The sequence below is a fragment of the Nanorana parkeri genome, unplaced genomic scaffold (genome assembly GCF_000935625.1).
Source record: "Nanorana parkeri isolate BGI_ZX_2015 unplaced genomic scaffold, ASM93562v1 scaffold1717, whole genome shotgun sequence".
Taxonomy (NCBI): Eukaryota; Metazoa; Chordata; class Amphibia; order Anura; family Dicroglossidae; genus Nanorana; species Nanorana parkeri.
Genome location: NW_017307985.1, coordinates 95,394 through 107,743, shown reverse-complemented (window position 1 = coordinate 107,743; position 12,350 = coordinate 95,394). Strand labels below are relative to the sequence as shown.

At 50.7% G+C, this 12,350-nt stretch overlaps 1 protein-coding gene across 1 annotated transcript in view; it reads left to right on the top strand.

Moving 5' to 3' along the window:
- Window positions 1–12,350, top strand: part of ARHGAP39 (Rho GTPase activating protein 39) — a 122,074-nt gene that overhangs the window by 96,787 nt on the left and 12,937 nt on the right. Inside the window, exons 5-7 of the mRNA XM_018571262.1 lie at window positions 706–779; window positions 5,907–6,106; window positions 6,655–6,746. Coding sequence (XP_018426764.1) covers window positions 706–779; window positions 5,907–6,106; window positions 6,655–6,746 — 366 coding nt within the window. The remainder of the gene's footprint in view (window positions 1–705; window positions 780–5,906; window positions 6,107–6,654; window positions 6,747–12,350) is intronic.

Here is a 12,350-nt window from a genome sequence, read left to right as displayed (position 1 = left end):
CTGTGGGGGAGGGGACATTAGAGTGTAAGCTCCTCTGTACAGAGACTGATGTGACTGTGGGGGAGGGGACATTAGAGTGTAAGCTCCTCTATACAGAGACTGATGTGACTGTGGGGCGGGATATTAGAGTGTAAGCTCCTCTGTACAGAGACTGATGTGACTGGCTCAGCGTCCTCTGTACAGCGCTGCGGTATATGTCAGAGCGATGTCCATGCATACATTGATACCGCCCTCTATGTGTCTGTCCCTCTGGGGTCTCCTTGGGGTATACAGTGTATACAGCATGTCACAGGTCTGTGTAGCAGGCTGGCTCTGCGCGGGTTAATGATGATGTCATTGGATGGATGAGCACGGTACGGTACAAGAGGGATTTGTGTCCTCGCTGGGTGATATGATAGGGATCCGTCATTATAGAACATGTGACCTCATGTCAGGGCCGGACACACCCCAGGGGACAGACGGGCCAAGTGCCCCTGACACTCATCCTGTCTCCTCCTGACTTCTGCCCGGGACCTGCAGAGTTCAGGAGGAGTTCATGTCTCTCTGCTCTCCGGTAATCCCGGCCTGCTCCCATTAACACCACCCCTTCTCCCTCCTCTTGTAGTATTATGGGGGGGGATGGGCTGTTTGGGGGTAACAAGGAGGCTGCCACCATTACTGATGTCACAGCGACTGACCATCATCTCCTCTGTCTTCTGATTTCAGGGGTGGCCATCAGCACCTACGCCAAATACTGCCACAGGAAGCTCCAGAAAGCCGCCTTGATGGGAGCCAAAAAGGTGAGTAACATGTGCACCCCTCTGTACACCTCCCCTGTACACACCCTTGTGCACCCCTCTGTACACCCTTCTGTGTACACCCCTTTCCCTGCTCCCCATGCTCTGACACTTCCACCTCCTCTCGATCTTTCTGGCTCACTCCTACTTTACACCGGCTCTTTCTTACTTCCCCCAACTCTCTTTCTCCCCCTTGTGCTCTCTCTCCCCCTTGTGCTCTCTCCCCCTTGTGCTCTCTCCCCCTTGTGCTCTCTCCCCCTTGTGCTCTCTCCCCCTTGTGCTCTCTCCCCCTTGTGCTCTCTCCCCCTTGTGCTCTCTCCCCCTTGTGCTCTCTCCCCCTTGTGCTCTCTCCCCCTTGTGCTCTCTCCCCCTTGTGCTCTCTCCCCCTTGTGCTCTCTCCCCCTTGTGCTCTCTCCCCCTTGTGCTCTCTCCCCCTTGTGCTCTCTCCCCCTTGTGCTCTCTCCCCCTTGTGCTCTCTCCCCCTTGTGCTCTCTCCCCCTTGTGCTCTCTCCCCCTTGTGCTCTCTCCCCCTTGTGCTCTCTCCCCCTTGTGCTCTCTCCCCCTTGTGCTCTCTCCCCCTTGTGCTCTCTCCCCCTTGTGCTCTCTCCCCCTTGTGCTCTCTCCCCCTTGTGCTCTCTCCCCCTTGTGCTCTCTCCCCCTTGTGCTCTCTCCCCCTTGTGCTCTCTCCCCCTTGTGCTCTCTCCCCCTTGTGCTCTCTCCCCCTTGTGCTCTCTCCCCCTTGTGCTCTCTCCCCCTTGTGCTCTCTCCCCCTTGTGCTCTCTCCCCCTTGTGCTCTCTCCCCCTTGTGCTCTCTCCCCCTTGTGCTCTCTCTCCCCCTTGCACTCTCTCTCTCTCCCCCTCGCGCTCTCTCTCTCTCTTCCTTAACCCTTTTTCAGGTAAGTGAAGGAGGAATTACAGGTCCCCCGGACCCCTCCCCCTGTTATATCATAACATTATATTGATGTCATTATTTGTTTTGGAGGATAACCAGGAATAAGACGTGTTCCGTGTTCCGTGTTCTGTAGATTTCGGGCTCATTCTCTTCACATTCATATTGAATATTTTCCTGAGCCCGGTGACAGAAAAGAACATCTGACAGCTACATTGTCTTACCGACCTATCAGGGGGGGGGCACTTTAAATCTGAACTCGGGATCAGCAGATATCGTCCTAATACAAGAGTCATGTGTGTGTTCTCCTGCAATCTTCCAGATCTGTGCAGTCATCCCGTGTGGAACACTGCCTCTGTACAGCACAGCGGTCTCTTGTACCGTGACTGCACTCCTCCTGCTGTCTCTTGTTATGCAGCTACACTGATCAGCTGTCTCTTGATGTGGCTGCACTTAGAGGTGCACCGAAATGGAAATGTCAAAACCGAAAACCAAACCGAAATTAACAAAATTGTCAAGGCCGAAACCGAAAAAGTTTATTATTTTAATTTTTTCACATGTTTTAATATTTTCTTTTTATTTTTTACTTTATTTTTAGGGGCTTTGGGGAAATATTGGGGCTCTAAACAGACCCCTGATATTTCCCTTTTAAAATATAAAAAGAGATTGAGAACACAGAGTCCTCAATATCTTTTTCTGTGTCCCCTGTTATCAATGAACAGGAATCCTCTATACTGAGTGTTCCTGTTCATTTATAACATGAGGTCAGAGTGTGTTTACTATAACCTCGCTCTCTATCTGACACGCTGTCACAGGAGGCTGAGCGAGCGGTGCGGGAGGAGAGCTTGATCTGACAGCTGACTCCTCCCTGCACCGCCGGCCGGCCTCCTGTGACAGCGCTGCCTGTCTCCTCCCACATACCGCCGTGCCAGACTGTGACAGAAGGCTGAGCGATGTGGGAGGAGAGACGCCGGCCGCTCACATCGCTCTCCTCCCGCAGCGCTCGGCCGCCTGTGACAACTTCTCTCCTCCCCGCAGCGCCCAGCGGGGAGGAAGGAAACCAGGGATGCGCCGCTGTATCGGCACAAAAATTGCACTTTTCGGCATTTAGCCAAAAGTGCCATTTGCGGCCGATATGTTCCAGCGGCCGATATATCGGTGCATCCCTAGCTGCACTCCCCAGCAGTCTATTGTTATGTAGCTTCCTCAGTGGTCTCTCAATTGTGGCTTTTGATTGACAACAAAGTCTAAGGACACAGCACATGGAGGGGGAGGGGAGTAAATTGTGGCTAAATTTTGATTATGAAATGTGTGGAAAGTCTTTATAAATCTGTAAATGTTTCCACAAATTAGATTCTCCGATGGTGAAAACATTTGGAGAAGTTTCATGTTAACGTGTCAGAGATTTCTGTGCGCAGAGCGGCGCCGTCGTCCCGTGCGTCAGGCACGGGTGGCGCTGTGTACACGGCTTCCCGCTACATTGTCATTTGGCCGCCAGCGATGTCCCCGGAGGATTCTTCTCATTACCAGACAATTAATGAAACTTCATTTCTGTATCACTGAGCAGAGCGAACATGGCCCGGCCCTGACCCCGGAGTAGAGGACAACGGGGCCGCGTCTGTCTGTACTGACTGAGCCCTGGCCCACTGTCATGTCTTCTGGGCCCACATACTCCATATTCACCCTTTCATAGTGCCCACATACTGTACTTGGTTATGCCTTCCATAGTAACCCTCCACTTCGCATTCCCCTCATACTCCGCATTGCCCCCATAGTGCCCACATGCTCATTAGTGCTTCTTATTGTGCCCTCATGCCACATATTGTCCATATAGCGTCTCGTGGTGCCCCCGGGCTCAGTAGTGTACTCTTGCCCCGTGCACATTGATACCCTTCATAATGCCTCACTATGCTCAACAATGCCCCCCCACTCCCTCTACACATTAATACCCTTTCTAATGCCGCCCCCCCCATTCTCAGGTGTGCCCCCTATGCCCTGTGCACAAGCATACACTTCCTAATGCCCCCCCCCTCTCCCCATGCTCACCAGTGCCCCCTATGCCCTGTGCACATTAATACCCGCGATGGGGCGTACGTCCACTTTAAGGAAAGGGAAGTGTTCCTTTAACCCTTTGTGACATTGTGCCCATGCAGCGGCGCCGGTGAACGGGGCGTGGGCTCTTGCTGCAGTGAACGTGCACATTATTGCAGCGAGGTCTGCGGAGAAGCAGCGATATTAATAAGGATTCCGGAGAGCGGACTGCAGTCACGGCTTGTTACCATGGCAACCCCCCGGCGCTGCTCCCTCCCCCCCCCGCCCCCCCTCGACCGCGCTAATGCACTTCTACGGATTCGCACAGCATTTTAATTAGGCGCTGCGCTCGCCAGCATTACCGCTCGGACTCTTCCCTTTAATGTGTCTGTCTGCCGGAGGAAGAATACGACGATGGATTACATCGGACTTAATCCCTGATCCCGGGGATTTAGCATCTGTAGTCTGCCTGGTCCGCGGGGACCTCGGCAATCCTGTAAAAGGATAATACGGGTTTGAATGTCACCAACGGTGGGGCGGAAAGAAACTTCCCCGGCTGTAACATGATCATTCTAATGCCATTGTTGTAGAGGCCACTTTTGCAGGGCAGGGCGGGGACCAGATAACATCCGTGGTATCCGGTCCGGAGACGCCGGTCTTCTCCGGGAAAATCGCTGCAGCTGAAATGGAACTTTATTTTTACTGCTTCTTCTATATAGCAAGTGCTACAGAGTGAACGGGGTGCATGTAATGTGGGAAGCTCAGTGCTGCCCTCTACAGGGCCACTTTCTCTCCATAGACAGCAGCTTCCCCCTTACTGCCGCTATATTGACCACGGCGAGTGTAGCAGTGTGGCATCGGAAGCGACGTTCATGAAGTCTCTGATGTCATTATCGAATGTTCCGATTCAAGTTTTCATGACCGTTCGTATCAAAATCTACCAGTGTATGGCCGGGTTATATAGAAGTGAAGCCAAAATGTTTTGTTTGTAGTTTTGGAAAGATTAGGGGACGTATATAACCCCGTCAGCTCTTTTTTTTTTTTTGCCATCTGTGTCCCATTAGGGAGATTTCCCTTCACTTCCTGTCTGATAGACACAATAGGAAGTGAGAGGAAAACCCTCCATAGAGAAGGAACTCCCTGGTGGTCAGCAGGGTCACCAAAACTAGTGTCCCATTGGGGAGAGTTCCCTTCACTTTCTGTCCAATAGTCACAACAGCAAGTAAGATAAAATCCATTCAAAGAAAGGGAAATCCGTGTTGGTTAGCAGGAGGAGATTTCCCTTAGCTTCCTGTGTGGACAGGAAGTTAAGGGAAATCCCTCTAAAGAGATTGGAATCCCTAGTGGTCAGCAGGGTAGCTGGAACTAGTGCCCCCTTGGGGGAGACTTCCCTTCAATTTCCACAACAGAAAGTAAGAGGAAACCCCTCCAAAGAAAGGGAACTCCCTGGTGTCACCATTGGGGAGAGTTCCCTTCACTTCCTGTCCAGTAGCCTCAACAGGAAGTGAGACGAAATCCCTTCAAAGTGAGGTAAATCCCTGATGGTCACCAGGTTCACCAGAGCTTGTGTCCCCATTGGGGAAATTATCCTTCACATCCTGTCTAAAAGCCACAACAGGAAGTGAGAAGAAATCCCTCCAAAGAAAGGAAAATTCCTCTTGGTCTTAACTAGTGTGCCATTGGGTAGAGTTCACTTCCTGTCCAATAGCCACAACAGGAAGTGAGAGGAAATCTCTCCAAACTGAGGGAATCCCTGATGGTCAACAGAAATAGCGTCCCATTGGGGAGAGTTCCCTTCGCTTCCTGTCCAACAACAGGAAGTGAGAGGAAATCCCTCCAAACTAAGGGAATCTCTGGTGGTCACCAGAACTAGTGTCCCATTGGGGAGAGTTCCCTTCACTTCCCGTCCAATAGCCACAACAGGAAGTGAGAGGAAATCCCTCCAAACTGAGGGAATCCCTGGTGGTCACCAGAACTAGTGTCCCATTGGGGACGTAGTGCCTGATTGGATACCATTTGATTGGATGGTCTAGGTGGGTCCGTATATTACATGGTTTTGGTAGTCCTAAGGATGATTGTACAGTCAGATTGCACCATGTATGGTGACCCTGGCAACAGGAAGTAGTGTAAAGTGTATGACGGCCATACAAATCTCTCAGCGTGACCCATAGATAGTCCATGTGACCTCTGACCTCTGGTTTGTGTTACAGGGACTGAAGAAACCGAACATCGAAGAGATCAAGCACGCCCGCAATGCCGTCTTCAGCCCCTCCATGTTCGGCAGCTCCTTGCAGGAGATCATGAGTATGCAGAAGGAGAAGTACCCGGAGCGGCAGCTTCCCTGGGTGCAGACCCGGCTGTCCGAGGAGGTGCTGGCACTGAACGGAGATCAGACCGAGGGCATCTTCAGGTACGGTGCAGAGGAAAGCGGCCATCGTGGTGGCTGAGGGGCTTTGTCGTTCATTCCCGCCCATAAGCATGGAGATCACATGGTCTCCCTATGGTGGTCCCTCTGGATACAACCCGGGAAGGTCAATCGCCTTCTAACCAAACCCGGAGTGTGTCCGTTCCCATGGGGGGGGGGGGATTAGAGTGTGAGCTCCTCTGGTGCAGAGACTGGTGTGAGTGGCTCAGTGTTCTCTGTACTGCGCTGCAGTATATGTCAGAGCTATATAAATGTAGATCCTGGGCTGGATGCTGGTTGTCCAGCACAAGCTGTCCATGGACCCAACAGAAACCAATCCCAGTCGGTCCACTTTAGATCCTCAAAATGCTAAAACTTTTTCTCTCATCATTATACACACCGAGGTCTTCATTAGATTTGGTTGGCGCCTCGTTGGTGTCGGCGCTCATGCCTAGAATACGTGCCGGTAACAGGATGATGAATTGTCGGCTTTGATTGCGGCGCATGAATCTGCCAAGTCAGCGTGTGACACGACAATGTGTTTGTCCTTACAGGGTCCCCGGTGACATTGATGAAGTGAACGCGCTGAAGCTGCAGGTTGATCAGTGGAAGATCCCCACCGGACTGGAAGACCCGCACGTTCCAGGTAGGAATGAGGAGCAAACGCACCATTGGCGGTTGCAATTCACAGATACACGATATGGTCAGAAGTAGGGATGCACCGATAACGGTTTATCGGTATCGAGTATGAGTACCGATATTTTTTTTCCCGGTACTCGCCGATACTGAGTACCGTTGCATTGTGTCCCGATTATCAGGAAGTCGGGTGGCAGGTCATGACGTGCCGCCCGGTTTTCTGAGTGCTTGTGAAGCCGGTGCTCTAGCGAAAGAAGACCGGCTTCAGAGGCTGCCTGGCTTCCTGACCAGTCAGGAAGCCTGGAGGCGAGTCATGAGGTGCCGCCCGGCTTCCTTATTGGTTAGGAAGCCAGGCTGCTTAGCAACACATGAAGCCGGCTTCCTAGCCAATCAGGAAGCTGGGCGGCACGTCATGATCCGCCTCCCGGCTTCACTCGTTCCTAGGCAGCCTGGCTTCCTGACCAGTCAGGAAGCCTGGAGGCGAGTCATGAGGTGCCGCCCGGCTTCCTTATTGGTTAGGAAGCCAGGCTGCTTAGCAACACATGAAGCCGGCTTCCTAGTCAATCAGAAAGCCGGGAGGCGGGTCATAACCCACTGCCCGGCTTCTGGATTGGAAAGGAAGATGGCTCCATGCTCCCTCGGCACTTGGGGTCAGAGGGTGATGTTCCGGTATCAGAGCATTTGGGCGAGTACAAGAACTAGTATCGTTGTCAGTGCATCCCTAGTCAGAAGTGTTATTATAGAAGAACCCAGACCACCGCCCAACCCATGTGCAATAAACATATATACAGTACTTGGCATGGAAGGTGCAAGATTGGTTACATTTTTGAAGGATATGTTCATACTATTTTGACCATTTATGGAATGAGGCGGATTGATATCTGACGTTCCCCTCGTTGATACCCACCAAACCCACTTATGTGACTCTGAAGACACCCAAACTTTGGATTTCCAGAAGACAGTCTCATTGTTTAGCTATAACAAGGTCAATTGGAGATAACCCACGGCCTTCCGTGCTTGTTCTCAGACGATTTATACCGATCACATGTCCACATATTCTTATCCATTAACTCTCTACATGGTTGGAGGAGCTGAGGGAACCAAACCATAACCACAAGACACGAAGCCTGGCTGAACCATGCTCACAATTGGCCAACAGTATGTAGACCTTTCACCATCACAGCTACACTACCCAGCATTGAGTATGTGGACCCCTCACCATCACATCTAGACTACACAGCAATGAGTATGTGGACCCCTCACCATCACATCCAGACTACACAGCAATGAGTATGTGGACCCCTCACCATCACATCCAGACTACACAGCACCGAGTATGTGGACCCCTCACCAAATGATGGAGTTCAGGTGTTCCCAGTGAAGGATTGTTACTACTACACCATACAAAGACATCGTAGACAATTGCGCTCTTCCAACCTTGTGGTCACAGTTTGGTGGAGGTCCTTTTCTGTTCCACCATGACCTGTGCACAAAGCCAGCTCCATAAAGGTGAGGAAGGGACGCCCCTCCACTGTGCAATCCCAAGCTGGGGGGGTCAGAGATGTGACCTTACTTTACTGCATAGCAGCAGCAGAGGAAAATCTGGTCAAACCGTCCGGCTGTGCTTTGTGACAGAGCTGCGTAATTCCCCTTAGACTAAGAGGGAGTGCATTGTTCTGACCCAGTCATGACTGACCCATAGGCTGAGGGAGGAACAGCAAATCACAATCACTTGTGCGGCACTACAATGCAAGAAGCGGAGGCTGCATATGGAATGTGTGATAAAATTATCATTAAAAAAAATCTCACAGGTAATGATTCCTCTCACTGGTCACCTGTTGCTCCTCCTCCCAGTATGACACACGGGGTCATATGTAAAGGGGACCTGTCATGGTGCAGGCACTACAAACTGGCATGTATACAGAAAAAACAAACAAAGTCTGAGGCGCAACTACCCTGTTTCCCCGAAAATAAGACCTAGTACTATTTTTGGGAATTGCTAAAATATAAGACCTACCCTGACAATAAGACCTAGTTGTGACCATTGCCAGGGCCGGTGGTGGCATAAGGGGGAACTTGAAGAGCCGCAGGAGAGGCGGGAGAGAATCAGCGGTGCCATGAAGCCAGCGTTAGAGGAAACGAGGCGGCACCGGAGGGAGCCGATGCCTCCTCTATAGCGCCGGCTCCTGTCACAGGCGGAGTGATACCAAATGCACTCCGCCTGTCAGGAATCCATAGTGAAAGCGCGCTTCACTCATTATGGCCAGCGATTTGGTTAGCAAATTGCTCTTGGAAAGGTACGGCACCCCTGATCACCATATTTTTGTACATGAATACATGTAGACTGTTGTACATGAATAAGTGCGGATTGTTGTACATAAAAAAAAATAAGACCTACCCCGAAAATAAGACCTAGTGTGTTTTTTTTAGCCCAAAAAAATATAAGACAGTGTCTTATTTTTCGGGGAAACACGGTACCATGGCGATGGACAGATGAAAAGGGGAAAAGGTGGGCTGGGGCACGCAGGGTTAATGCTGCCCGAGAAGCAGTATATTGATATTTCTCCTCCGTGGAGTATTGAGTATCAAGGGGGGGAGAGGAAACAAAATAGGTGCAGGTGAAACAGAGGCAAGTTGAGAGGTGTATAGTGCGTATATCAACTCACCGTGAGGTTCTTAGAGAAGTGTAGTCATCGACGACGGGATTCGTGTTGGAGGCGAAGTCCGACGGTCTCCTCCGGGTCTGGGTGATGGATCTTGAGTTGCATAGTCGAGGTGTAGTTCCGTCGAATGCCTGTGTGTGGGACGTACTGCTGGACTGCTGGGCTGAGTTGCAGTGGCTTAGGGGTATGTCAGTCCTACCCGCTGGTGCCGCCGGGAGCTGGAGCGTCTGGTCCGCTGGCGGGTGGGGGACGCCGATCGCGTCCTGTGTTGAAGATGGATTTCGGTGGTGGAGAAAACTGGCGGTGCGGGAAGTAGTCCTGTGTCCGAGGTTAGGTGGGTGACGGAATGCGCAGGCGACGACGGCGGCGGTCGAGGTGGTCCAATGGTTGAAAGGACGCTTGTGGTTGACACCCCGGTCCATGCTAAACTGAAGCCGCACGCCTAGGAGAGCGCTGTCACACAGGACTTGAATCCTCAATTTTTTTCTACTACAAACTGGCAGAAAGAGCTAAAACCGAACTCCGGGAAGAGAAACATGAATCATCAATTGGTGTGAATGTGTTCATTAGAAATCATATAGAGGTTATTCACCAAGGAGCCGAACGATCCAGCTGTAGCTGCGGCTGATCCTTCCGCCACCGTATATTCTCACTATAGCCCTACAGCAGCCGCAGGTGGCCGAGTGACTCAGACGAGCCAAAGGCATATGCTTCGGCTCGACTGAGCTGAAGGGACATCCGAATTGTGGTGAACAGCCTGCCGAATGATGGCCGTTCGCCCTGGAAATGACAGCTGGGCGGAGCCTGATAATGCACAGGAAGCGCACTGATATCAGGAGTGCCTAGACACAGGAAGCACACTGATATCAGGATGGCCTAGGTGCAGGAAGTGCACTGATATCAGGAGTGTCTAGGCACAGGAAGCACACTGATATCAGGAGTGTCTAGACACAGGAAGCACACTGATATCAGGAGTGTCTAGACACAGGAAGCACACTGATATCAGGAGTGTCTAGACACAGGAAGCGCACTGATATCAGGAGTGTCTAGACACAGGAAGCGCACTGATATCAGGAGTGCCCAGACACAGGAAGCGCACTGATATCAGGAGTGTCTAGGTACAGGAAGTGCACAGCCCAAGCACCATACATTTATAAAGCACGGTAGGAGAGCCCGCTTAAAGTCACATGACTGGCTCTCCTCCAATCACAGAGCTCTCTCTGCTACGCTGAGGAAAGGGAACTCCGGGGGGCTTCACCAGCTACCCTCCCTGGTCGGATTTTGATGAATGGGACAGGCCACAGTGTTATCAGAGCAGTGACAGAGATATCCGTTATAAATGGGCCCCTCAGTGAACATCGGGGGCCCCGTCTGCATGTTTTCTGTGTATTGAGTTGCAGCTTTTCAGGTCAAACGCTGAACTAAAAAGAACATGAAATTTCTCAGCTTCATAGAACATCCATTTCCCCGATCTCTATAAACTGACCCCAAAATATCATCCCATTGTACACCGAGCGCGAGGTCTCCCGGTGACGTCTCCGCAAACTCCGCCGTTCTGCTGCTCTCTGGCTGTCAGATCGGTCCCCATGTGGCACCTTGTTACCATGGCAGCCAGCGTGAAGGACCCCTCTATGCTGCAGTTCTCCGTCACCTTATTTAAACCGTGCAGGATAACATTATCGCGCTCAATGTCACGGCGGAGCGATGAATACACGCAGATCATGAGGCGTATTATGCAGCAATCAAGCGCCACGTACACCTCACCGTCCAGATATTTATTTTTAATTAAAGATTGAAGTGAGTGTCGTTCAGATCGGCAGGGACTGGAAAAATGGAGGACTGATCGGAGTCTGGTGAAAAACTCCTTGCTTGTAGTACATAGAAATATGGGATCTGAATTCCAAATGCGTTAAAAAGTATAATTATAATAGTAATAATAATAGCAGTATTAGAGTAATCATAATAATACAGCAATAATGATAATAATAACAGCAATAATAATAATAGTAGTAACAATAAAATTAATAGTAGACATAATGATAATAATAAATGATAATAGTAATAATAATAAAATAACAGCAATAATGATAATAATAACAGCAATAATAATAATAATAGTAACAATAAAATTAATAATAGAAATAATGATGATAATAATAATAAATAATGATAATATGAAGGTATTCAAGTGCAATGATTGAAATCTGGGTTGGCGGTGGCCATCCGTCCGCATCCGATGCACCACTTTATATTGATGGAACAGCGGCGGGGATATGGACCATATAGTGCGGCGGGTATATGGACTGTATCCTGTTTATGCGCATGCGCCCCATTGAAATGATGCAATACTTCATCCCACTGGGATCCGTGACATGGACATCCTGGGAGGCAGTGGGTGGGCGATGATGTCATCCTTGCGTAGGCGAGGAATGCGATGGTGGAGGCTGCAAAAAGAAAAAAAAAAGGTATTTAGGAGACATTGTGCCGCTGTAGGACTGCTGTGCACCAGGACGCCGGGCAGCCATCGCTGGACGCTCGGTGACAGGAAGACAGCTTTGTGACCTGCAGGTGGCTCCCAATTAGAAGCTGGACATCCCCGTTTTTTGTAGCGGTGCCAGGCATGGAGAATGTTCTTCCGCAGAGACAGAGCGAGGGGAGAACAGATGGCGTTCAGCGAGAGTGGAGCCGGAGCACGGAGGATTGTGTCTGTGTCGCACTTTCATTGAATTGTGACCCTTACTTACTAGACCAGAGGATCTTCTGGAGGATACGACTAGTGGCAGCATCTGTTCTGTATCTGCCGGTGAAATGCTGAGGCGGCGGCCATGGCGATTATTCTGTGGAATAGGTTTTGGCCAAGTTGGCACACTGAGAAATCCCCCACCGCAGCCTTATTATAGGGATCAGAAATACATCTTGGGTCAAATGCCCCAGGGTGCCTGGCAGAGTCA